Genomic DNA, 27,796 nt, shown 5'->3' with positions numbered 1-27,796 from the left:
GAAAAAATATGCAGCTTATCATCATAAAAAGATGTGTTAGTGAGTAAAAGGCCATGTGCTTAGATTAAAAACGAAAGAAATGCAGTGAAGTTATATTTGTGCATTTGAAAGATTTAAAGGGGTTTGGTTTACTGTTTTTACTGAAAACCTTAGCTTTGCAAAACTGCATGAACAAAACCTGATATGCTTTTCCCAATTCATGCCATTTCCTTCCTTTTCTCTTCTTGCTTATGCCAAATAATGGAAGAAAAATGTAGTCAAAGTTGCATTTCTTAGTGCCTAATGAATTACTCATAACAGGAACAGACTGTTACAATATTTAAGCAAGGCAGATAGAGAATCAAAATGCTATTCCCACAAAAACACAAATTCCTGTAAAATTTCTGTTCATACTGAAACAGTTTTTCTACTTTTCAGAAATGTTTTCATCAAGGCTAAGGCCTATGGTACAATGCTTATCTTTACCTGTATTGCTATCTTGTAGCTGTTTTGAAAATATCTTCTGTAGAGATGGACTGCTTACCACTAGAATTATTAAGCGTTTTGTGCTTAAAATGCAAAACATAAAACCTTCTAAAACCGGAATGATTGGTTCCCAGCAGTGGAAATGAGAGTGACATATCAAGTCACCAAACTTTTCAAAATGTCAGACCTAATTTTCTCTTTTATGATAGAAAACAAATCATAACCTTATCATAATAGAAATGATACATTACTCAGTAAAAATCTTATACATAGATTTGAGTGAAAGAGATACTGAGCTTTTTTTAGTTTGTTTGCTTTGTTTTTGCTGACTTGTAATTCGGTAATTCGTCATTTTGCGTGATGAATCACCTTTCCAAATGTTTTTTGAGTAAGTATTTATTCTTGTTAGGCTGGACTCAGGAAACCTAAGCTAGCTTATATTTCTGTGCTTTCATATCACTCTTGCATAGTTGTGATTGCTGCTAGAGCAGCGAATTTGGGTGGATGAGACTTTGATCGATGACCTGTCAACTTTACAGCACAATTCTTTATCTTTTGTTTTTATCAACGTGATATGCTGGGACTTTGATGTGCGGGTTTGGTATCTGCTTGTTTCCTCCTGTTGTTCACGGCATTGCCTTAGCATAATGTGGAGAGGGAGCTGGAGACGGGTAATCAAATATATTTTCATCTTGGATTTCTTTATTAGAAATGAATATTCATTTTGGTACTTGGAAGGCTTGGAGTCTTTCATCAACACTCATAACTGAATTAAAAAACTCTTGAGTGTCTAGGGTTGTAATATGCTTCCTACAGTAGGACACATATTGTAGCTGTTGCTCTTCATGTATCTTCTTCATGTGCTTGTGCTCTTCTACCAGGTAGCCAAAGATGTTTCTGTCAGACTGCACCATGAACTGGAGAGCGTGGAGGAGAAACGTGTTAAAGCAGAAGATGAAAATGAAATCCTTCGGCAGCAAATTATTGAGGTGGAAGTATCCAAGCAGACACTGCAAAATGAGCTGGACAAGTTAAAAGAGGTAAGCAATAGTCAGGAAAGCCATGCAGATCAGCGTTGCTGGGTTAGGTGGGAAATTTGACATGCAAGCATCTTAGACTAACTCTTACATGAAATGCCTACTGGTATCGCTTGTACAATTGCCCCAAAAGTCTCCTCGCCTTTGTTGTATGTTCCAAATGTGTTGGTAATTTAGAAACAATAGAGAGGTAGAGGAGGGCTTTTGTCTGGGGCTTCTCACAGGGCTTCTGTCCCATTTTAAATTGGCTCCTCAGAGCATCTCTTCCTACTGGAGCAAAACCAGCTTTGATTTGACTCCAGCCAGCCCTGACTCCTTTGCGCAGGCTGGGACTTCCACCTATTTGAGAGTCAAATGAGGTGTGCGTGACTCATCTCTGAGAGGATGCCTTCAGATAGGCAAGCCGCCGCTTTGGCTGGTGCTCTTCACTGGTGGCAGTGGGAGCCACCAGCATGAGCTAGGCAGGAGGAATGTGGTCTGTAATGTATAAATAACATTGCACTTCAGGCGCAGAGACACTGTCTGTTGAGAAAAGGGATCATTTCAATTGGAGCTGACACGTAGTCATACTGGGTGAAGTGATGATCCTTGGAAGCAAGTGAGCTGAGGAGCAGGGGACAGTGAAGGAAAGCCAAATGCTAAGCATGGCTCTTTGCCGGAGCCCACATGCCAGTCTGTAGCAGTATTTCTCTTCTCTGAACAGTAGAGCAGATTGGCAGCTCAGAGCCTCTGCTCTGTTTTAAACCATATTGAGATAGAGCATTTAAACATAATGAGGTAAGGCATTTATCCTCTGAGCCCTGGTGAGATTTAGAGAGCTGGTGCAATTATGTGTTATTTTAATCTTTCAAACAATGCTTGCGAGTCAACTGGCACAAAGCCTGACTCAGTTTTGTAAGGACAACCCCTATTTAACTTCTCTGTGCACTTGGGTTATGGGGAGTCCAGCGCAAGAGTTTTGGAGCATTTTGTACCTAACAGGACAAATCATTAACCGGCATACATATCAGCGTTGCTTAGATTACTTAGGAGCGTGACACAAAAGATAAAGTCTGCATGATGGTTTAGCTATTCTTCTTTCTCAATGCTCTTTGTGAATGCTGTGTTTAATGGACATGATATCACGTTACAGGGTCTGCAGTCTATATTCCATGCAAAAATACTGTGTCATCCACAGTACCAAATGTATTTCTTGCTGTTGATTAACGCTAGATCCACTAGATTAACTATCTAGGTCCACTAGATACTGCTTGATGGTCTTTGGGATTAAGCAGTTTGAGAAACTAAATTGTGGGTGAGCAGCAGGAAAGGAACTGGTCCAGCAGTGCTAGAGTCTCAAGCCAACTCTGACGAGGCTGAATTCACCCAGCTTCTTAGATTACTGTAACCTAGCATGGCAGGGAAGCCTGACTAACTCATCTGTCTCTCTGCTGCCTTGCAAATCGAAGTGAATGTACCCTTACTTTGGAAACAGATTTTGCCCCATAGGAGGCAAAGGCTGGAGGGGAGCTAGGGAAAGGGGGAGATGGCAGGTAGAATGGTGGGATGCGTTCGTGGTGATCTAGAGTCACAGCAGAGCATAAGATGTAGGATAAGATGTAGTAGTAGAGAGAGTCTGGTTTTTCATACCATGAATGGTGGTTTCTCTGGGAGTCAAAATTTCACAAGGTCTCAATAGGTGAGAAGACAGAGGTTTGCATCCTTGGCAGGTCACACATGGTCAGATGAACCAAAAGTTGGAGAAACACAATGGTATGTGTGTGAGATAGGTATGTGTTTGCAATGTTGTTGACATTGCTGAAAAAATTAAAAAAAGAAAGTATTCTTGCCTCAAGATGTGTTCAAATAACTACCAGAAGCAGTGCCTCTTTAGGAACATTTAATGCATACAAAGCTCTAAAGGAATGGATTATAGACATGCCAGTAGGAAAACTAGTGTTTTATATACCAGGAGAAAAGTCACCCAAAGGCCATGTAGCTTCTTCCCAATCCACCCTGCCTGTGCGTCTTCTCTATCTAAAGGCTGACACTTAGAAGCGTCTTTCCTATCCAGTCCTGGAGCGTTGCCCGAGACCCAGTTAGACAGTACTCTCTCTCTGATGTAGCTCACTGTCACCATATGCTCATTTTCTGTGATATCCTTGACTATTCTCAGCCCTTTTCCTCTATCATCCTCTGATCAACAAAAGGATTTTCTCACATCCGTGTTCATGTTTATTGCTTAATTCAGTGCTAACTTTTGCTTTCTCCTGCTGTACAATTCCCCTGGGCCCAGTTTCTCGCTGCAGTGGATGGCATATATGTTTAATACCTTTAATGTATTTTGCATGCTGAAATATCTTTAGGAATTGTACACATCTCTGAAAGCACTCTTTCTTTAAAGCCACCTTCATTTTTTATCATAATCTTTTGAAGAATTCCTAACATTTATGTTTAGTGCTGTTATGGATTTTTTCACCCCAGGACCTGTTTCGATCTCCTGTGATACTTTGAACAGGATTTTTTTGGTGTGAAATGTATACAGGCTTGCTCTGTCTAAATAAATTTCTTATTTCCTTCAAAAAAGCCTTGCAGTTTTAACTGGGAAATTAATTTTTGCCTCCTCCTGACCATGTAATTTCAAGTTGTTGTATTAAGTAGATATGAGATAGGCTTTCCTCTTCTGTCACTAAATAACATTTCTCAGTGTGTCTCAGCTTTGCAAATAATAGAAGCAAAGTTACAACACGGAGGAAGGGTGACGAGAAGTCATGTGCCATGGCCTTCACAGTGCTCTTATCTCCTCTCCTACCACTGTGTTGTAGCTAATGCACTTCCCTCCCCAGTCCCAGATGTTTCTGGATTCTCATTTCATGACATGCTTTCAGAAGCTTTTGCATGATCTAGCAAAAGCACATCTAGGACCTTGTTTTGTTCTGGTATCTGCCAGGTACTCCCCATTATCAGAATACTCTGGTTTTCACCGATTGTTTCAATAAGGAGCTCTCAGATCATCCATGAGTCACTTGCAGGTTTTTAGGATGATGCCACCTCTTTCACCTTTTTTTTTTTGCTTTTGCCATGAGCATGCTCCATCCCTCCAGCCTTTGCAGAATTTCCTGTAGATGTGTTTTGAGCTAAGATCTGGATCAATAAGGGGTTTTAACCAATACTTGTGGATTTTATCGACTTATGATACCTTCCAGTTAGATACCATTCTTCTCTGAATGCCTTCATCAGCACCCTGGCATTCGCTTTGCTTGATCGTGCCACGCTAATTCCTTTATTTTTCAGTCCTCTGAGCCAAAAGATAATATGGTGCTTTCCTTTCCCGTAATGCTCCCTAATTTTTTTCCAGATTTTGTTTGTTTATTGCTGTGTAGGTTCATCACTCTGCTACTCTTGCCCAAAATGCTTCCACTGATTCTTTTGAAGCTACCTTTTTCACCAGGTAATAATGTTTTCTCTCTGAATATTTTTTAACTTCACTGACTGTACCAAGTTTTTCTGCTTCAGTCTCCTCTAACTGCTGCAGCACTGTGCTTCATTGAATTTTTTTTCCACAATTACATTCACCTACTTTTTCAGTTTCCCTTTTTCAACTCTTCCTTCTTTTTTTTTTTTTTTTTTACTTTGAACTTTTCACCTGGTTTTGGGCCTCCCTCTGATGCCTTTTTTGTGGTGTTCTCCACCAGAGCTTCAGAGCTTTGCTACTGCTGTGAAAACTTCTTTGTAGCATATCCTCACAAAACCGGGATGTCTCTAAGAACTCTCCCTTCTAGGAATTTGCTGGGATTTTCTGTGACTTACCAAAGCTGCTTCTTCCTTGTAACTTTAGAAGCAAAGGCAGCATACCCTCACAGATTCAGTAAGTACACATATCTGCCAAGGCTTGCTTGCTTTTTTCTCTTGTTGTCTGGGTTATTAACATCACCATTTGGGTCAATAGGCTGCCAGGAGAGAAAAAAATTACTCCATCACAAACAGATTACCTCAGCAACATCCCTGCAACCGGCATTTTCCCCTTCCTAATATCCTAATTCAGCTTGTGAGAAATACTGATGTACATTAAAAATTTAACTCGGTCAACCAGCAAGCATTCAGAAAACTCTTTTCACAGTTCCCTTGCTCTGCACCAATGCAAAACCCCCTACCAATTCTCTCCTGAGTATCTACAAACCAGATCTTTTCTCAAAGGCTTGACGACAGCAAATGGATTTTCTCTGAGATCTGAACATCTTCCACTCAACATCTAACCCAAACATCATTTCCTTGGAGCTACCAGGGCATAGAATCATAGAATTGTCTAGGTTGGAAAAGACCTTTAAGATCATCCAGTCCAACCGTATCTGTAGGGATCATCTTCCTTGCATTTTCTCAGCAAAGATATTTCACAACTAGATGATCGACCTTTAGTGTAAGTTTAAACAACTATGAAATTATGCTTGGCAAGTGTTGGGTGCCTTTATGTACAGCGATCACTAATTCTCCTGCAAGTGATACATCTCAGAGTAATCCTCTCTAAAAACTCTGTACCTGGGGAAGAGTAAACCATTTTTGCTACTTATTGCAGAAATGCGCTGGGATGGCACAGGACCCGCTCCTGCTCCCTGTGGGGAGAATGCGTCAGTCGCTTGTTCGCAGCTGCTAAACGTGTATTTTCTTGACTTCTTTGTCTGGGTTTGGCGTTGTGAGCCAGGAAAGAAAAAGAGGCACAGCCGTGGCAGTGCTGACGCTGCTGGGGAAGGGTAGCCCTGCCGGACCGGACAAAGAGAGGGGAGGATTAGGGACGGGGGTAGCAGCTGCCGAAAGATTTGACGTGAGTGCTATGAAATGGTTTAGCAAGAAATGAATGAGAACTGTGTAACTGGGAAGAAAGGAGCATTTATTACTTGTGGGACGGCCGTACCGAGCAGGTGACAGTCTCTATTGCTGCTGAAAGCAGAAGGACCGGAGGGGAAGCAGCCGGAGGTGTTGCTTTCTCTCATGCAGGGACTTCTGGTGTAGCAGCGGCTTCCCCCATGACACTGAGGTTTTCTTGGCCAGCTCCTAACCTCAGTTGAAATTATTTGCACTTTGAGTCCTCCAGGTTGTTGGGACTGCTAGAGGCACGAGTGCTGTTCTCTGGGTATATTCACTTGGGAAATCACTTCCACTTGATGGAGGACCATGGCTGCAGCTCATGTTCGCTGGTGTTTTTACAAAGAAAGGCAGAGACAAAATGGGAAGGCAAGAAATACTGTTCCCATTCATTTCCATATGAGAGGAGAGAAGTGCCAGTCCACTGGCTGTTAGTCATGTCTCCAACACATCTCTCTAGGACACAGACTGAGAGGAAAACTGTAAATGGGCTTTCCCAGGTTACCTGTGGGCTTTTTAGGGCCGTGGCTTCTGCCAAGGTTCTTTCATCCAAGACTTACTTGCTAACGGGGATGCTGTCAGGCCTGAGCTTATCCTCTCCTCCTCCCCTGCGGGACCTGAATTTTGCAGCACAGTTCAAGAACTGCTGCTTTTAATAGTCAAAGTAATTTTTCTGTGAAAAGATCTGTTCCTTTTAGTGGAGTGAAAAGCTGCATTCAGATGCTTATAAAAATGATAGAAGTACACAAGATAAGATGAAAAATCTTTCAGGCATATTAGTTAGAGACAAATTCTGCTCCAAAACACATGTGCACTACTCTGTTTAACAGCACTAGAGAACATTTTGCTGATAGAATTTAGCTCTATAAACGTAATAGAGAAAAATGAATTCTGGAGGCTACTCCTTAGAGCTGAGCGTGAGAATCTGACTTCCATTGCCTTGAACCTTTTAAGTAGGGCGTAATACATGCAGCATGTGTGTAAAACGTGATTATTCCAATCTGAAATCACTTTCCCTCTTTTCTCTGTGATATAAATACATAGATGCGGTGTGAAATAATATACAAATGGTGAAGAAATTATCCTTGTTGAAAACACACTTGTTTGTAGAAAATATTGCCCATCTTTTCGTTAGCTAGGACTTTGTACATGTTTATTAAGGTAGCACATAATGTTCTTCAGTCATTTCTCAAAGGAAGTTTACTCACTGGGGTGAAGTAGGGCTATACAGTGAAAAAAACTTTGATTTTTGTAATATATATCTTAGTTATCAATAGGTTTAAATGATGGGAATTTGAAACAGGGAGTTGAGACGTTGCTGAGAAACAGGACAAAGAGAAAACTTGTAAGCTATAGATTCAGATAACATTAAAAGAGCTAAGCAAGGTCACCATGTTGACTAGGTCATCCTGCTTAGAAGTTACTGCTTGTGACAGTTATAAGTAATGAAGTCTTGTGCAATAATCATAACTAAAACCATTAACTGCATGAAAGTTTTACTGTGGCACCATTTTGTCTCCAGTACCTTTTTTTTCACTGTGATAAATAATGAATCGGTACCTAAACCACAGTGAATGGTTTATACTCAGTGTGGCGTTTCAGGAGCTGTACTGATAGTGAAATGGTCTGCTCAGCGTTGGTACCAACAAACAGGGTGGCATGGAGGGAAGGCATGGGAATGGATCTGGCTCCACTCAAAACGTATAGCAGTTAAGAAGCAAACTCAGTAACATTTATTTTTTTTTTTCCCAAGGAATTACATTATACATTTTCTGATGCGTCATCCATATTTCTTTTTAGAAATTTTAAAAATAGATTAAAAAAAACCCACAAAATTTTCAAAATGTTTTGTACCAGTCTCTTAGACTTAAAAATGCCTCTCCCCAAACAGTATCTGCATCTGAATTTGATTTACCCAATAAATTGCCACCAAGCTCCAGCTAGTCTTTATTTTCTAGGTATTTGCTATTTGTCCACACTTGCCAGCAATTATCTGACACTGCTTCCAGATCCTATTATAATGTTTGAAGTGAGATGTTTTGAGAAAAAGTAACAGTGACTCTGCTGATCCAGTCCAGAGTTTTATATCATGCAATCCCCCCTTCTCTCCTGTTACTCGCTCTGAGCAGAGCCTCTCATCCCAGACGCGGGCTGCTCTAACTCACCCCCTTCATGGTCTTGCTCCCAAATGCGTCAGCAGATCTCAACTGGCCTTTGCATATGGAGAAATTACATTTCAGTGGTGACATTTACAGCAGGAGCAGTGACCTACCATAGCTGCATGATTGTCCAGGTACCGGTTAGCTGTAAGGAAACCTTCTTTGTACAGTAACTGAAACTCCTATATGTCCCACGTGTCACGTATTTTTTTTACTATATAGCAGAAGTCTTTCAGTAACTTAAAGACTGCTACCCTTTCAATAACAGAGACTGGCATGCAGATAACCTCCACAAAGCTCAAATTGTGTATCGGTCTCCCCATCCTCCACCCAGTTACCAAAAATAATCCTGCAGGCTATCACATGGGCTTCAGCAGTGACAGTGCAAACATACTGTAGCCTCTGTGACATCTGTATAAAACTTTAATGGGAAAAATAGGGGCTTATTTTTCATTCCTTCCCTTAATCTATCCACAGCATAATTAAAGGTTTTCTTCAGCAAGCCCTTGTAAAAAATTGGTAGCAAATCTTTCAAGTGCTGGTTGCAGGAGGGGGGGGACACGACACACACGACAAAAATTAGGGCATGCTCTCCATATTCTACATCATACTTCAACTGGAGCATGAGTCCTTGATGAAGAGAGTACCCTTTGCTTTCCTTGCCAAGGTGTGGGCAAGATTGTTCCAGGGCAAGCAAATTTTTGCAGCGTGCTGCTGTTCTGTCAGCAGAAGCTGGGACTTCAAGCTGGAGTATCCACAGCCAAGCATACAATGAAGTTAATTAGGAATATCCCTCGTCTTTCCGCTCTCCGGTGAAATTCAGATCAGCCACCGTCTGGCAACTGTTCAAGCAGGAAATGTCATACGGTGTTTGGGGTGGAGATGGGCACCCAGGGCAGCACAGTCTCAGAGATGTCTCACGCCCTGCCCTGCCCGCTTTCCTCCCAGGGCTTGGAGGAGCCGACACAGATTCTAAATGAACCTGGCCTCAAGCATATCGGGGAGCTGCAGCGCAAGGAGAAAGGTTGTATATAAACCTGTAAAAAAGCACCCTCCGTTTGGTGCTCGGTGCGTCGCTCCTGCAGGCGCAGCTTCCCTGCTGCGCTTTGGCTGGCTCACCGTGAGCAGGCGCCAACTGTTTTCATCTCACACCGCCGGTAATTTCATCCCAGCATCTGGAGCTCAGGGTAGCGGGATGGAAAAGAGGAAGAGACAGTCTGTCACAGTGAGAAGAGTTGCTTTGCGAGATGTGTAGTTTCTTACCAAATTTCCCAGATTGTCTGGGGTTTTTGTTGTGGTGATGCTGCATGTAGGAATACGTGTCGCATCGGAGAATTGGCAGCCACGGGGATGGCACTGTCCGGAAACGCTTAGGCAGGTGAAAGAAAGTCAGAGCTATTGATTTTTGTACTTCTTTGAAAGGGTTAATTGATTATTTCTCTTCTCAGATTAATTATTTACGCTTGCTTCTCTAGCTCTATTTTTAAAAGGAGAACATAACTTATTGCACAGATAACTTATGAATTATTAACATTGCACTACTCAAGCTGTCAGAGGATGAATGAGGGGAACGGTTCTCACTGGCTTGGCAAGTTTTGCATTGCCACATGCTATGGCACTGGGCTTTCCCCCTTCCCTGTGCCTGGCACTGTGCTGGTAAGCCTGCCTCTGCTGCCCAAAAGCCTTGCTGGCTGTCAGCCAGCCCAGCTTGGCCGTGCGTCATGCGTCGCCTGGATCCATCAAGGAGTTCTCCATTCCCCCGGAATGGAAAAATGGAGCCGGTCAGTGCAAGTAGGTCAGGAGAAGGGTTTAAGAGGCAAAGAGGTGGAATTGAGCAGTTGGGCGTTTTCAAGCAACCTCTAATCAGCACATTTTGCTGCTTTCTGTAAATAACCTGTTTCCTTTGTGCCACAGATGAGGATACTTTCACCCACCTTGCTCTTTTTGCAAACGAAATTCATGCCAAAGTATCATCCCCATAGGAGTGATCCACACACCCCACAGATCCCCATGGGTTTTGCCGGCAATTGTATCGCCAGGGAGCTCACTGCAAGGCTGGTGTGTTTTTTCACCCCATTCCTATGCACAGCCTGCAGAGAAATGCCTGGGAAGAAGATGGTTTCTGTTCTGTGGGAGGAGGCATGGTGAAGGCTTCGCTTGATTTGGATTTGGGTTTGTGCCTTGACGTGACAAAGCCTGAAGTTTCTTTTAGTACCCATAACGGTGGTTCATTCAGTCTAGAAAAATGACGCTGTCTGCCCCTGATGGGTACATTACCTCTAATTTCTGTGTTTCCTTTTCTTTTTACTGTATATGTTGTTGCAAGATGAAAGCTCGAGCCCGAATGAATATAAGCATTGCAAGATATTCTTACCCGAATATGAAAATTTTAGGTCTTGCTCCAGTGATAGTAGCTGGAGGAGGGTAAATTGTGTTGATATTTAGGGACATCAACATAATGTCTATATGGGCAGAAGCAGCACAACAATCCATCTGAGATTGCCAGATATACGTATTGGTCTATTTAAGGCCTCTTTCTCAGGGATCACTCCAAAATAGTTACAGTACAATCTCTTCAGCGTGCTCTTGCCGCAGTCAGCTGTGCCGAGAGAAACTGGGTCTTGTGCAGAGATTGGTGAAGGCAGCTCTCCTCACCGTCGCTGTGTGCAGAGTTCAGGATCAATTCCCATCCCTGAGTTCAGTGGTGTCAAAACAGCAGGTTTTGAAGTGATGAAGGAGGGAACAAAGTAATTAAATGACATGATAAACAGTTTTAAGGTAGATTTAAATCTGAAAGCCTTTAACTTGCTTTTCTCTTTAATCATATATATCTTTTTCCATCAAAAATAATTGAGGATTGTTTGTTCATCTCCCCTTTTAGTTTTCAAGAGCCTGGTCCTTCACAGGATCATAGAATGTTTTGGGTTGGAAGGGACCCCTAGAGGTCATCTTCTAGTCCAACTCCCCTGCAGTGAGCAGGAACATCTTCAACTGGATCAGGTTGCTCAGTGCCCCATCCAACCCGGCCTTGAATGTTTCCAGGGATGGGGCATCCATAGCTTCTCTGGGCAACTTGTCCCAGTGTCTCACCACCCTCACCATAAAAAATTTCTTCCTTATGTTCTATCTAAACCTACCCTCTTTTAGTTGAAAACCATTACCCCTTGTCCTATCACAACAGGGCCTACTAAAAAGTCTGTTCCCATCTTTCTTTTAAACCCCCTTTAACTACTGAAAGGCTGCAATAAGGTCTCCCCAGAGCCTTCTCTTCTCCAGGCTGAACAACCCCAACTTTCTCAGCCTGTCCTCATAGGAGAGGTGTTCTATACCTCTGATCATTTTTGTGGCCCTCCTCTGGGCCTGCTCCAACAGGTCCATGTCTTTTCTGAGGACTCCAGAGCTGGACGCAGTGCTCCAGGTGAGGTCTCACCAGAGCAGAGCAGAGGGGCAGAATCACCTCCCTCGACCTGCTGGCCACGCTTCTCTTGATGCAGCCCGGGGTACGGTTGGCCTTCTGGGCTGTGAGCACACATTGCCGGCTCATGTCCAGCTTTTCATCCACCAGTATCCACAAGTCCTTCTCCAAAGGGCTGCTCTCAATCCCCTCACCTCCCATCCTGTATTGATACTGGGGGTTGCCCTGACCCAGGTGCATGACCTTGCACTTAGCCTTGTTGAACCTCATGAGATTCACATGGGCCCACTTTTCAAGCTTGTCAGGGTCCCTCTGGATGGTCACTGATCTCCATCTAGGCATCGAGCCGTTGACCACTACTCTCTGGATGTGACCATTCAACCAATTCCTCATCCACCAAACAGTCCACCCATCAAATCCATCTCTCTCGGATTCAGAGAGAAGGATGTTGTGGGGGACCCTGTCAAAGGCCTCACAGAAGTCCAGATAGATGACATCCGTAGCTCTTCCCTTATATACTGATGCAGTCACTCCATCATAGAAGACCAGTAGGTTGGTCAGGCAGGATTTGCCCTTGGTGAAGCCATGCTGGCTATCTCGAATCACCTCCCTGGCTTCCATGTGCCTTAGCATAGCTTCTAGGAGGATCTGTTCCATGATCTTCCCAGGCACAGAGGTGAGGCTGACAGGTCAGTAATTCCCAGGGTCCTCCTTTCTAAAGGAGTCCTTCTGGTTTTGCATTGCCAGGCTGATGTATCTTTTATGATGGCTTTATTAATTTGTTGATTATTCCCAAAACAGAAGATATAGTACATATTGCCACAGGTATTGCAAACTGTGGGCAGTTACAGGAGAAGGTTACATAGTAGCCTTGGGAAGGACTGAAACGTAGGTCCTGCATTACTTATCAGGATGTGAAATGGTGGAAATCACTTGTGAGAAGGAAGTTACTGTTACACCTTGACCATTATGCATCAAAATTATAGAAGGATAGCTCTTAAGTTCTCTGCTGTTGTGGTCAGCTGTCAGGGTATGTGACTATAGTTTCTGGATTACCTTCACAAGGGAAAGGAAAAAGAAATTAAGGTTAGTTTCCTGAAAAAAAAAAAAAAAAAAAAAAAAAAAAAAGAGTTGGAATACATCTTTGAAATGCCCAGCACACCACTCCTTTTGGTGTCCTCCATTTCCTGAGAAGGCCAAACGTATCAGCTTTCCTCCCTCCCCTTCTGCCAGTCCCTCTTCAGTGGGATTGTCGCATCTTTTGTTCCTTCCCTCTCTTCTTCACCTTAGGCTTTTCCTCTGCATATTGCAGATGCTAAGTTGAACCCACAACTCTCCAGTATAGGCAAACCAGCCCTTGAGGTTAGGACAGCTGTGGTGGGCAGGACTTCAGGCTCACCTTGGGACAGCAGTCTCTAGTGCTGGGAGCTGAGCTACACCATTTGAAAAGTTACTTTACAACTGCTGCCAGAAGTTTTTGCTCTCCGAAGCCAGGGCTTCAGGCAAGCACAGAAATCTTTAAACAGGAAGTTTTTCCTGTGCTATTTCTGGTTCCACCTGCTCTCAATTTCCCTGGAAATACTGTGAGAATGTTCCCTTGTTGGGATAATTCGTCACTTCCATTCTGGTCCTGACTATAATAAGTGCAAAGACCAAACAAAATGAAAAACAACATGTCAGTGAATATTAAAGTCAGGGTGGTTTTGATCCTACAGTGTTGATTTCACTCTTGGGTGAAGTTTCGTGTCTGTTCAGTTTTGTTTGAGTGGATAGGCCATCTGCCCACACAGCCATAGAGGAGACAGTAAATCAGCTACCACGAATTCAGAGGTATCCCTTGCTTCTCTTGGCCACAACTGTTGTAAGAGTAACCATATGTAACAATCTGTGTATTCTTTGGTGGAAAAAAATGTACAAAATGGAAGGAGTTTCTACGGTTCTGTGCAGAAAGATTAGGGACCAGCACTCCTGCAGCTGCCTTTCATCAAAGCTGGTATGGTGCTATTGGGATGTTGGAAGGAACAGGGACATTGCATGAACTGCTGTCCTTCCGAGTTGCTATGAATAAGCATTGTGGAGAACTTCAGCATTGTTTCTTTGCTACAAGATGATCAGGAGAAAATTTGGCAGTAATTTTCTTAGTCAAAGGGAAGGCCTTGTGGGGATGAGCATTGCTGGCATGGACATGTCACATGTGCTTCATGTCTTCATGGATGCAAGAGCAATAGAAAGGCTGTGAATGTGATACCCCACAAGTATCCACAAGTGATACTCCATAAGCATCCACAACATAATGCTCCACAAGAAGTACAACACCTCTTCGAGGAATCTGGTATTAACAGAAACAGTACTTACATGATTTTTCATAGTGAAGGCAAACCAAGAGAGAGGGTAAAATAAGGCCATTCCGTACATTATCTTCAGTTTCCTAAACCAACCAGCATGTAATTCTCAGCATATAAAGAGTGACAGTGCTTTCCAGGATTCACTGAGACTGGTTACTAATAAAGAAATTTTCACAACTGAACCTGACAGTCTGTTAACTGGTTTTAAGTATGGGTGTTGATTGGATCCTGGCACCTTTATTCCAGGTCATCAGCCGACATAATTGAAGGGGACGGGAGCACTAATTGGAATGCAAAGCTTGTCATTCTTATCATATTGCAATCTGGTCTTGAAAATTGAAGCCGTCTTTTCATCCCTTTCCTGGCCCGCAACTGATTTGGTTCCTCACTTGGTCACTCCAGCTCTTGCTCTGAGGTCCTGGAGTTGAGTTTTACTCAGCAGCTCAGAGAGGAGAAGGGAGAGAAAATGAGATTTCTGCTTGGGCAGTTGGGAGAGGAAATAGTTCAGATAAATCGCCCACCACCAAAGGCTCATTTTACTCCCATCTCAGGATTGGGAACTGCTGGGCGAGGAGGACGTGGCAGTAACCGCTTGGAGACTTGTGATGGGGGACAAGGAATAGAAAGCCTTGGGATACTTCTGATTTAGCTTTAATTTTCTTTTCAGGGGCTTCTTGTGTTGCAACTGCTCGTAGCTGATTATCCATAATCAAGTCATTTCAAACAAAGCCATTAACAGTAAGATTTCTACCCTTCCTCTGAAATTCTTCATAAAGATTTAAAACCTTAAACCAGATTGGCAGGTTGACATTTGCAAGAAGAATTGTTTTTACCATGTAAAACTACCAGCATAAAAGAGACTAGGCATCATTAAGGATTTATTGAGTTTCTATTTTCTCCATTAAAATGCCAACTATTATTTTCAAATGAAAGATTTACCGTAATGAAATCATTAGTGATTGTGCCTTTAGGGTTTTTTTTGACAGCACTCCTAGCTATTATAGCCAGGCAGTCAGACTCTGCCTCCATAGCGTGCATAGCAGTGACAACTTATCTTTGCCTCTTTGATAGGAGATGGAGAATTTGACCAGAAGTGAGCAGATGTCAGAATGACCATAGCTACCTGCGGTTCTTTTTTTTTTCTTTTAAGCTCTTAGTGTAATAGCTCTTTGCCTTTTTACTTTGTTTTCTTTCTTTAATTGCAGACCTAGGTTTTTTCATTACTTGAGTGTGTGTTACAAAGGTGGCCTTGGGGAGTGATGCGATGAAGAAAAGCGAAGTGAAATATCGCATTACTGCCCAAGTAGGGAAAAATCAGTCCATGTGAAGCTTTTTAGGGCTTTAGCATTCAGTTCAGGGGAATTTTGAAATATGAGATAAACTGATGACAGTACTTAGATATTTTTACAAGAGATTGGAGGTTGGGGAATTGGATCCCTGGAGGTGTCAAAGGTCTGATTGCTGCCTGTCTGCAGTTTTTGAAGAGAAGCTGGCTGTGTGGCCAGGGCAAGTCAAGCCTTCCCAGGTAACAGTGACAATCTCTGGAGGCAGACTGCCCAATGGAAAAGATTTTTTTCTGTCTCAAACCATTGATTTTTCTTACATGCCTAATGAATCTTTCAAACTAATACATATGCATTAAAGCACCCATTATTTTGGTTTGTCATTCAATAGCAAACAAGTGTGTGAAGTTTGATAAGGTAATTTGATTACAGCCAAATAAAATCAAGGTTTTGGGTTCTTGCAGTTGTGGATACTCTTGATAGTTGGCTTTAAAAACCTCTCATTAACATCTTCTGGTGGAGTGCCTACTCCTACCCACACAATGTGGGATCCAGCAACCACGCAGCCTCTTTTCTCCATCTGCGGTACCGTTTTGTCAGCTCCGGACTGTCAATTCAGCATTGCGGCAACAGGTAACGAACAGACATCTGGACTAGGTGAGGTTGAGCATGCTACTTTAAAAGGGGATTTCTGTTCTTGACAATGGTATGTAAAGCAGCGTCTGGGGCTTGCTGTTTGATCAAGCAGACCTTCAAAGTAAATCTGTCTAGTGTACTTTTTTGATTACTGAAATCTCAGCATGGGAAGAGGTTTGTTCATCAACAACAGTAAAAAAAAAAAACGTTCTGCTGAACAGCCTGTATTCCTTGGCATGGTTCAACTGTTCTCTGCTATGTTCAGCGGAGGTAGCCTCTTCTTACAATAACACATCTTAGGGCACCGGCCAACCCACCAGCTTCCGCCTTCGGTACCGGGTGCTAATTCATTTGTCTGCCAGGAGGAATGGAAGAGAATACGTCTCCTTTCCTTTCTTTGCCGAGCATCAGGTGGAACTACTACGTGTACAAATGTTCCTCTCGCAGAACAGTTGCCTGGTCTGCCACGCAGCTGGCGCCTGGGGCAGTTGTATGGTGCTCACCTATTTACAGATATGTCAGCTGCAGGTTGCTGCCTCCCTTCTGCTGCCTGCTTCTCCTCTTCGGTGAGTTTGGAGCATTTGCTAGATGAGGAACACTGGAGCCAAAAGCTCAAAGTGAAAATTCACCTGTGATAGTGCAAGTATGTCTTAATTCTCAGAAGATTTAATATTTATCTGGGATTGTGTGCATCTTCTGTATTTTGTCTCACAATTGTCTGCAGAGTTTTTGTGAAAGGGAACCAGGAGGGGGAAGATTATAATGCCCAGATTTGTAGAGAGTGATGGTACGAAGGGTGGGATTGCGGAAACAGAACAGTTCTTTCAGCTATAAAACATGATAAATTGCATCAGCATACTGATGCTCAGCAGAAGCAAGTGAGTAGCAGAAAAGGAATGTCATTTCAATTATGCCATAAATTCACTTTTGGCTGGCACAGACAGCTATCAGAGGGCAGACAGAGTTTCTTTCCTAACCTTAATGAAATACAAGCATTCTGGTTTTAATTTGCAATTGGCATTTCTTCTTTGGTGCAGCAGAGGTTGGAAGACACCTCCTCCCTTTTTTTTGGTATGAAGTTTATTTGCCTGGAAGCATTCATCTGTTTGTATTATTCATCCCCTGCTTTTTTATGGTGTGAATTTCCTGTGATGATCTCACGATGTTTACAGCATTCCCTGCAAGGGCATAAACAGAGATTGATGCCTTGTTTTCATATTTGGGTGGGGTAGGGAATAGCCACATGCAAACTGCTGCTCAGCCACATCCAGGGAGCTCTAGCTAATGTCAGGCTGAGCCTTGTTTCAGGTGCAAGGTAGATCCTCTGCTAATGCCATCAAGCATGAGGACTGTCTCCACTGAGTTCCGGGGGGGAATTTAAACAGTAGTGGGAAAAGATAAATTAATAAAAAAGAAAAGACCGTGCTGAAAACAAATTTAAACTGCTTTTGATTACTATTACAGCTACTACAAAGAAAAGTCATTGAGAAAAAAATCAGGAATGTGCAGGGCTGTTGTGCATGCAAGAATTTGTAGTAATCTTAAACAGATTTTTAGCCAATATCACTACTTAGAGTATGAGTAGCTCTTTCATATGCACAAAAATGAAAAGATGGTATTTCAGAGTGTTTACTGGCATCTAGTAATATATTTGGGGCTATCAAAATGTTTTTAGTCAGAGACCCTCATTGTAATTCACAAAAGTTAATAAATTACATCATGGAGTTCTCGGTGTGATTTACCCCAGGCTAACTGATGGGGAAAAGTGAGGCACAGCTTTATTTAAAACATATATTATTTTCTTTTTTTTTTTTTTTTTCCTGATCTCTTGAGTAGGGGTAGCCCTTAGGCTTTGAGGCCCAACTGCTATGCAACAAATTCTTATCCTTTAAGTGCAACTACAGTAGTTTTTCCAGGGATATGTTTGAAAGCAGCTTTATATTTTATTTTGTTTTCCAGATTAGAATTGTAATATATAGAATCATAGAATTATAGAATCATTGAGGTTGGAAAAGACCTCCAAGATCATCAAGTCCACCCATCAACCCAAGACCACCATGCCTACTACCCAAAGTGCCACGTCTACACGTTTTTTGAACAGCTCCAGGGATGGTGACTCCACCACCTCTCTGGGCAGCCCATTCCAATGCTTGACCACAATTTCAGTGAAGAAATTTTTCCCAATGTTCAATCTAAACCTTCCCTGGTGCAACTTGAGGCCATTTCTCCTCGTCCTATTGCTTGTTACTTGGCAGAAGAGACCAACACCCACCTCGCTACAGCCTCCTTTCAGGCAGTTGTGGAGGGCAATAAGGTCTCCCCTCAGCCTCCTCTTCTCCAGGCTAAACAACCCCAGCTCCCTTAGCCGCTCCTTATCAGACCTGTGCTCCAGACCCCTCACCAGCTTCATTGCCTTTCTCTGGACATGCTCCTGCACCTCAGTGTCTTTCTTGTAGTGAGGGGCCCAAAACTGAACACAGCATTCGAGGTGTGGCCTCACCAGTGCCAAGTAGAAGGGCATGATATGTGTGTGGCTAAAGAATTTCTGCCTGGTTTGGGTATCCTTTCGTTGACAGCACTCCAAATTACAGCTTTTAACAGCAATCTTTAAACCCCCATTATTTCTCCTCGGTGTTTACTGCAGAAAACCTGTTTCTGCTGCTGCTCACTTGGCTCCCCCAGTCCAAGACAAGGTGACTTTTGCACTGGCACAGAGGGTTGCTGGAGGCAAGAGCTATTACAGAATAACTTGTTGGGTAGACAGCGTAAACAAGTCATCAGTCTGTGAAACTCCCCTGCTGCATGATTATCACCAAAGGGCAAGGATTTAGGGAGACTCAAAGGAGAGTAGGCATGCATCTGTATGAAGCGAGCGACCAGACCTGTCACACAAGTGCAAATATTACCACAGGTTTTAGGAATGAAGGCAACACTGGATTTAGGATTTAAGTGCACAGCAAATTTGGAGATTTACCTGGGGTCCCATTAGCTTGAAGGGATTTCCTGCAGAAGCTTCTTCTTTTGGGCGCCATCAGTGGTCATCCCCAGCTTGCTTCCCAAAGGGAACGTGCAGGTGTGTCTCAATCTGATATACATAACCTTGCTAAAAAGGTACTCAGTGAAGCTTCACAGCCCCAAATCCCTAACAAAAGGGATTACATCTGAATCGGCCCTAGATTGAAACTCCAGTTTCATATTCTTCCTTCATCTGAGCTATTAGAAATCCTCATTCAAATGTCAAAAGTCCATTTCTGTAATGTGTTTCGGCATCTCTTTTTTTTTATTCTCAATACAGCTTCCAGACATGACTGGCTTTTCTTAGTTCATGCTTATCTTCTCCTCAGGAACTTTAATTAAAAATAGTACATCCTAATAATGCAGTTGCTTGTGTAATTTTTCTCTGGCAAAATAAATTAAAGTAGGCTGTATCATCTTGCTGCTTACTGATGGAATTTTTCTTTTTAAATGGAAACTGCTAAATGAACATGTAATCAGTAATCCAACTGACCCAAGGTCTTTATTTTTAATATTTTCTCCCAATGGCAAATGAAGGAAAGATAGTGTTACAGTATTTCTAGGAAGTCTGAGAGTCCAGTTTTTAGCTGGTGCATGGCTTTAAGAAGGCTTTTTAGCAAGGTTTAGACTATCATCATGGATGTATAAACTTAATCCTGACTGTAGTAAAATAGGATTTAGTGCTGCTCTGTACCTTCCCAGCAGAGCTGGAGTAAACAGGATTTGTGTGGGTAGGTATCTGCAAGGAACAGCTGCATAACAGTTCTACTTGTGGAGCCTGTGGGCTGCAGCATCATGGGGGGATTTGGGCTCTGGGTTCACGCAGGGGAAGAGCTGCCTCTTAGTACCAGACCTAGGCCAGCCTCCTTCTCCAGGACCTGAAGGGATGGACATGGTGCGGCAATGCTCAGCACAGCCCGGTGGGCACTGCATTTCGTGCTGGGATTGGAGAAGGTGAGTCTAGCAAGGGGTCAAGCTCCATGCAGAGATATGTGTACTCCCTTTCCTGGATTGCTGAAACATGTTAAAAAGAGTCCTTCAAGTTTTTAAATCCTTTGGACAGGGGTTATATAAAATCTATCAGTCTCCTCTTTACATTTGTCAGATCTAATGTAGGAAAAACAGGAGCAGTAAGTATGACCAAGGCATGGGAGTTGTTCTCACTCCAGTGGGAAGTGGGAGGAAGGAATTAGGCAGACCAAGTTCTGGGTGTACAGGTTGGTGGCACTGCTGAGGACCTGAGAAGAGGACAGGAACTAATCACATGCCACCTCAGCACTGCTTGGAAAATTTGGCCCAGAAGATTTTGGGATTTTATTAGATCTTTATTAATTATTATGCTGAATTTCATAGTGTCCTGAGTCACTTGGGGAATGGACCCGTGGTGGTTTTCCATATCTTCTGTAGGCTAGAACTGATGGGCAGGTAGGATTAAAAGATTTGTGTACGAGTTCTGTAAATAAAGCAGTGCTTAACTGCTTCCCACTAACTGCTGGTCTCTGGGCAGACCTTCACAGCAAACTCACCTTGCCTGACTTATTCCTCTCCTCTCCTCAGAAATCGGTAACTTCATCGGTCGGTCCCTTGGATCACCTGTCATCTTAATGTGCGTAGTTAATTTAAATTCTCTTGTGTATTTTACTACAATTTTAGAGTGCTGCATTGTCAAAGAAGCTGTGCCTTTGAAACGTGGGCTCCCTTTATGGTTGTTTCATTTGTGGACGCACACTTATATCATCCTGCTAGTGTGCAGGAGAAGCGAGTGAACTACTTTCCCACCTGTCGGTGTGTGGACACGCTCTCCTGCTCCTGCTCCCGCTGGGTGCTGGAGGGATGGTGCCTGTGTGAGACCGCACGCCTGGTGGGTTGGTGCTGGCAGGGCCAGAGCTGCAGCATGGTAAATCCCTGGGAACAGGGAGTCACCCTATGGCTCAAAGCCACCCCTGGAGCTGGAGCCAAACCTGAACCATGCGGCAGCCCTGGGAAGTAGCCGTGTGCCCGTCCCTGCAGAGGTGGCATCCAACATGTCCTTCTCCCAACCCTGCCCTGCCTGAAGGATTGCTCCATTAGGAGAGGGCTGCCCAACGGCACCACCAGGCTCCTTCCATCATCCCACACCTATCACACAGGAAAATGGAGCAGCGTTGCTGTTTGCACACAAAATGGCCCCAAGCCCAGACAGGAACCCCTTTTCTCCACACTAGCTGGGAACTTGGAAACAAGGACAGTCTTGAAATGAGTTTTACGGCCCTCTCTGTGGGTAGGACTGATTTAGAAGTCCTTGCACATGTGAAAGAGTAGGCGATGGCATGGAGGGATCTGGGAGTTGAAGGCTACCTGAGAAGGAAGTATATGCTTCCTATCACACTGCTCCCTTCGAATCAAGTCAGACAAAGGGGGATTAATCACTGACTTGCAAAGAACCTTATTCATCAGGTTAGCGGTGAGATGTGATTTTCTTCTTCTTCAGGAATTCACTATGCTTCATATATCTACTTCTGACTCATGTCCTTTGTGTTCAGAAGGAATTCTTTACCAAAAAGTTTAAAAAGGCAGAAAAAACTGAAGGTTTGAACTTCCTTGGAGTCTATTCCTTTGAGCCAATATTCAAGGACATGGAATAGCAGGGAATTACTGATATCAGCCCTAAGGCGCTTTTGCCTGTGCAGAGCTAGACTGTGCCTAGCTCTGTGCAGAGAAATTATGCGTGGTCTTCTCTAGGTGAATACTGAGATGTGTATTGGAGGCACACAGAAACGCCAGTGAGAACTGTCTGGAGCTGTTAACAAACTTCTCTTTCTGGCATGGCCATCCTTTAGACCTTTGCAAACACACAGAGTATTCAGCTGAGGATGCAGAGATGTGTATTCCAGCAAATCTGTTATGATATGCAGTGCATGCTACACAAGAAATTCTTGAACAACTGGAGGTGGGAGGTCTTCAACATTTTCCACTGTAAATGTTAATGTATGTAGCAGACAGAAGGAGTATTATACAAAAAGTTAACGCTTTCAGATTTTTCTAGTGCTGACCTATGGCAAGGAGGCCAGTATTTGCATTATTTCCATGGTATTTTTCTGTAAGGGAGGGGTGAAAGCAAAGAATGAAGAGAGTGCAACTTGAAGCCATTTGTTCCTGTGAATGTATGATTTAAAGTGAAAACCTGTTTAAAAGTAGAAAGGGATGAAATCAAGATCTGGCAAGGTAGAAATATTTTTTTTTATTATAAATAAAACTTCCAGTTGGAGATAGGCATGCCCAAATTTTTCTGAAACAATTTTTCCATCGGAGAGACCATTATAAAATGCCAGGTTTCGCTACCTTGATTGCAATTTATTACCACTTTATATGGCTCCAAAATATCCCAAATACTTCACAGAAGAGGCAGAAGACAGGTTCTCTGTCATAAAGACTCTACAGTTTAAGTGAGGCTTACAGTAACTTTTAACAGCTAATGAATAATTTTCTAAACCATTGGCTGTAGTATATCTGAAATTTTAGCAATGATAAAACATCTAATTTTTCCCGAGACATTCCGTGAAGCATAAATATAATGTAAAAGAAGATTTATGCCGAGAAGACAAACTTGTTTACGGGTACGCACTGAAAGAGGTTGTAATAAAGTCTTACTCCAAGCTCCTGCATAGACTCAGACTGTGGGCAGGTCTCCTCCGTACGCGTGAGTCAGGGGAATTTATTGCCAACTGCGAAAAGGCAAGCAATGTTTGTGGTCTCTTTCTTCCAATTTTGTCCTGTAAGGCAGCTGCAGCATTGTTCTCCCTAACAGACTCTCTTTCTTAATTTAGCGATGATAAAGTACCTCTGTAAACCAAGAACTTTCATGTTGACCTCCTGCACAGTGGCAACGAGATCTAAAAAAAAACTGGTTTCTGTCCTTGATTCAGTTGCTTTTTGAGTTCTGGTGGGGGTTGTTCCAGCCATTTTCCAGAAAGTTGTGCGTGTATCAAATATGTTAAGATCAGCAGCTGCGGTTTAGATAACTTCTTGTGCTGTTTCCAAAATTCACGGCTAACTCAAGGAGGCCCTTGTCCCCAAAGAGCAGAAGCAAACAAATCCAAGTCAGAAGCATGTACAGTATGTGCGAAAGCAGAAGGTGCGTTTTGCTTTGGCCAGCTGAGTAACACAGCGAGGAGGGTCGCGGTGCTGCCCTTCCTTATGTGGCACGAGACATCACACTTGCTGGGATGGAAAGACCCACGGTATGCTCCTGACTGGCATAGACTCTTGCTTGCCTCCAGAAGTCCCTCAGCTACTTGAGCCCAGGGTGCAGCAAGGTGTGATCATATCTTGGGTATGTCAAGTCTGTTATTTTAAGTCTGCTTATCTCGATCCTTGATGCTTTGTATTTTTACATGCTTTTACAGTGCTTAAAAATGAGGGTGGTCTGAAGCTGTAACTGAGGGTGGTCTGAAGTTGTAACTGAGGGTGGTCTGAAGTTGTAACTACAGTTCTGCATATGGCCAGTGAAGTGTACTCCTGTTGCTGTTGAGGGGTGTATGTGCTGCTAACGGCCGGTCTTAGGGCGCCTTTTGATAGCAGGGATGCCTCTGAGGAGCAATCAGGGGTAAGTCACCATTACTTAGTCACTGTACCCAGAGGCAGAGAAAGCTCCTTAGGTGACATCTCCATTCACACTGGGTGTTCTGTATTGAAGGCTTAAATTCAAGCTGGAATGGGTAAAGTCCTTGTGATTCCTCATGTTCTGACCATATTGGTGAATTATGTGAACAGGGATTCAATTAGCCCTTTGAAATTGCGTATCTTCTTAACCCACTGGAACAATTCTTGATTCACAGTCCCTCTGTAACCTGGTGTTCATAACTTGAAGTAATCATAGGAGATTGCATTGGGTTCCTCTCCAGAACATCAGAAACTTCAGAATGGGATTTCCAGTTTTGGAAACAGGCATGCGATTCCCATTCAGCATATGCAGTAGTGGCCTCGGTCCTTTTACTTTGAGTGGATTTGCATTCCTGGAAACTTATATGATGAGGTCTTTTGCTCAGTGTGAGCACAGAACAGGTGAGCTTGACTACAGCCCATTGATGTCAAAAGGAGATGCCTAAGTGCAATTGAACACAGCTAGTAAGGACTGTAATGGATAAGCAAAAGTATCTATGCAGTCTTATTCAGCCCTGTAAATAAAATACGCAGATGTAGGGCATGTAGAACATACAGCCACAGCACACTTCACGACTCTGTGGGCCCATCCGTGGAGCAATGCCAAGTAGAAAAAGAAAATAAATGTAAGGGTTGTCTAGTGGCACTATCTCTCTCCCTAAACTTATTTTTCTGCTAACTTTAAACAGGTGGATCTGCAAAATATGGTATTTCATCTTCCTAAAGTGACAAACTGCCAACTCGATAGGTTTACACCACCCCCAAATTTAATTCCCCCTGCATCCCATAATAAGCCCTGTGCCCCTTTAGGCAGTAATCCCAATATTTTGCATGGCAGTCCAGGAAGAAAGTTTCTTCCCCTCAGCTCTTTGTGGGCTTCACTCCAGGGACACCAGCTTAATCTTCTCCTTGATGGAGTGCTTGTTGTGCTCTGATTTCGCTGATTAGGTTACTTGGGTTCCTCCACCTATCGTCATTCCTCTGATCCTCTCCATGTTTTTATGCTTATTGTGATAAAGTCAGATAACCTTACACCCTCATTTTTTGTTCTTTAATTTTTTCCATTTTTTGAGGTGTAGCTTTTTTCATAACAATAGCCTAGGTATTCCTGGGCCAGTCACTCTCAGACCAAATAAAATTAGCAGTCTGGAGGTGGATACCAGTGGGTAACTAGGCTGTCTTGAGTCATCCCTCTCAGGTCACATTGCCATCAATACCACTTGTGCTCATCATTTAATGAAAAAAAAATTAAATTGTCAGGTTGTTTAATGTTCCCAGAAGGAACAACTTAGAATAGAGCTGCCGAGACATAGTCTGGGTTATTGTGGAGGTTTTAGGCCTTTATCCTCTTCTACTAGATTGTAAAACCAGAAACATATGTCCTGTCGTTTGATGAAGACATGCCCCTGGAGTAGTTGCTTTTCTTAGAGGAGCAGGAAGATCTGCTCTATCAGTTCACTCCCCAAACTCTTCCTTTTGAAAAAAGTGTGGCACGATGCTCTGGTTATTCCAGCATCACTACTGCATAAGTAGCATATTTGTAGCTTCCAGTATTGCAGCTGGTCACGCCTTCAGCTGCATTTTCAGTACTTAGAGAGACAATAATGAGGAAAAAAGTCTGTGTAGGAAGTATATTTTTCCAGATCTGTTCAGACTTAGTATTCAGTTGGAGTAATGAGGAACAGACAAATGCTAATAACATGGGTTTTGAGGTCCCCTTTTAGAGAAGCAGCTTTGCTTGGAGCAGTTGTCCACAGTGCCTTTAGAGACAAGTGGGTATACTCAAGGTTCTTTAGGTAAACCACCAGATAAGCAAGAGTCACTTAAGCTTTACTCACCATCAGAAAAGAAGTTATGTCCCAGTTTGGTTGCTCTTAGCAGTTCTGTTTGGGTGTCTTCCGTTTCTTGATCAAAGAAAAGCTTTGGTTATTGTTGACTTTATGAGTGCCTTAGCACACTGTTTAGCTCACTTTGCAAACCAGGGGTGACCAGCTTTTTCCCTCTAATACCAGGGATCTGATCCAGCTTCCTGGTATGTGGGACTGTGCTCATTAAACATAGGTTACTAAAAGAGAGGTAGTTCTTGTACCACCTTGATTTGTACATTTTGATGTTATTTAGTGCTGCTGTTGATCCCTGACAGCTGGTTTGCATCCCAAAGATCATAGAATCATAGAATATTTTAGGTTAGAAAGGACCTTTAGAGGCCATCTAGTCCAACCCCCCTGCAGTGAGCAGGGACACCTTTAACTGGATCAGGTTGCTCAGAGCCCCGTCCAACCCAGCCTTGAATGTTTCCAGGGATGAGGCCTCCACCACCTCTCTGGGCAACGCACTCCAGTGTTTCACCGCCCTCATTGTAAAAAATTTCTTCCTTATATCCAGTCTAAACCTATCCTGTTTTAGTTTAAAACCATTACGCCTTGTCCTGTCACAACTGGCCCTGCTAAAATGATGTTAGGTTAGTACTAGCTCAAGGCTTGTTATGCCTCTTTCTATTGCATGTCACACACATGTCAAAGGCTGATGGGGAAGGCATCAGGCTGAAGAAAGACGGGCCACATGTAGTTATGAGCTGTACGTGCTTGTGAAACCTTCATGGCAGCAGGATGTGTCAGTCCTTTCTCCATAAATCTCCCCCTTCACGTCATCAGTCTGGCAAACTGAACTTCAGTTTCAACATCAGAAAATGCTGCTGCTGACAAAGCTCCTTAGCAAGTGTTCATTTGGGGCAAATGCTTGCCTCACCAAAGTCCAAATGTAAGTCTAAATGCAGCATTCTTCATATACTACCTGGCATAAAACCATGCACAAAGAAATACAGGCTCAGCTGAGATTAAAATGAATATCAGAAGGTGGTTGGAGAGATACTGTCAAGTTCTACCTTCCCATCCAAAGAAACAGCCTTCCCTGACTTCACTTCTGAGGCCTGAGTTGGCCCATGCTTGCTCATTTGAGACAGCAGAGCAAAGGGAGCGTGGATTCAAAAATAATCACTCACGTGTACTCAGACCTCATTTTACAGCTTGGTATACTCTGGTTTTTTACATGTTAGAATATTCTTGTTTGCTAGAAGTGCACAGGCATTGCCTAGCTGCTAAGCTTTAGGGTTGTAATGGCACTGCTTGAAAACAGGCAAAAAAGAATCTGAAGGAAAGCCCTGAAAGGGCCACAAAGCTTCATATTTGAGGTCTGAAACTAGTCTATGGCTGGTAAGAATAAGGAGGAGACTCCCTGGCTGGGCAGACTGTCCCTATTAACTTACCATCAGGCTTCTTACCCATTTCTCTGAAGCAGCTGGTGGTGCCTGCAGCAGAGACATGATACCAGAAGATGGATGGACAACTTGATTAGTCTCTGTACCCTCTTCTTACATTTCTGCTAAAACGGTGTTCGCATTTACAGGCATTCAAGGACAGTCTGCTGTCCTGAAATGGACCCATTCCTTTGAGAGATATAAATTGAGTAAGGCAGACCAGGGAGAGTCCACCCCAGTTTATCTATTTATGATAAGCTTTTGCCAACAGTGAGACTTCCCTTTGTTTTTTTAATTTGTATTCAGCGTCTTTTTTCATTTGTGATGGAAGAATGCTCCCCTATGAAGAATTCAGTATTGGTCACTCATTTCACAGCTGTGGCCATGGTTTTCTTTCTTAATAATGAGTGTAATTATCACCAGTTAGGCTTGTTTGTGGCAGGACTTCACAGCTTGGATAGCTCGCATCTTTTCTATATCATGGGCATGGTCCATTTTTATTTTGCCATTTGCTAAGATAGCTACAGTTATCTTTATTGCTTTAAAAAAAATATCTGACAAGTTTTAGCATTAAAATTAGATTACATTACTTTAAAATAATAAGGTTATCAGCAGAAAAACTGTTTGGGGAAAAGGAAATGTCAGAATAAATAGCCAATTTTCACAAAGACGACAGACAGATGGTTTGCTCATTAGCAGTAGACT

At 42.9% G+C, this 27,796-nt stretch overlaps 1 protein-coding gene across 1 annotated transcript in view; it reads left to right on the top strand.

The window, feature by feature from the left end:
* Positions 1 to 27,796, top strand: part of MTCL1 (microtubule crosslinking factor 1) — a 95,128-nt gene that overhangs the window by 366 nt on the left and 66,966 nt on the right. The window contains exon 2 of the mRNA XM_035901626.1: positions 1,347 to 1,505. Coding sequence (XP_035757519.1) covers positions 1,347 to 1,505 — 159 coding nt within the window. The remainder of the gene's footprint in view (positions 1 to 1,346; positions 1,506 to 27,796) is intronic.

The sequence above is a fragment of the Egretta garzetta genome, unplaced genomic scaffold, assembly GCF_000687185.1.
Source record: "Egretta garzetta isolate BGI_Z169 unplaced genomic scaffold, ASM68718v1 scaffold259, whole genome shotgun sequence".
In the NCBI taxonomy this organism is placed as follows: domain Eukaryota; kingdom Metazoa; phylum Chordata; class Aves; order Pelecaniformes; family Ardeidae; genus Egretta; species Egretta garzetta.
The sequence above is the reverse complement of the archived record's forward strand: the minus strand, read 5'-3'. Positions and strand labels throughout refer to the sequence as shown.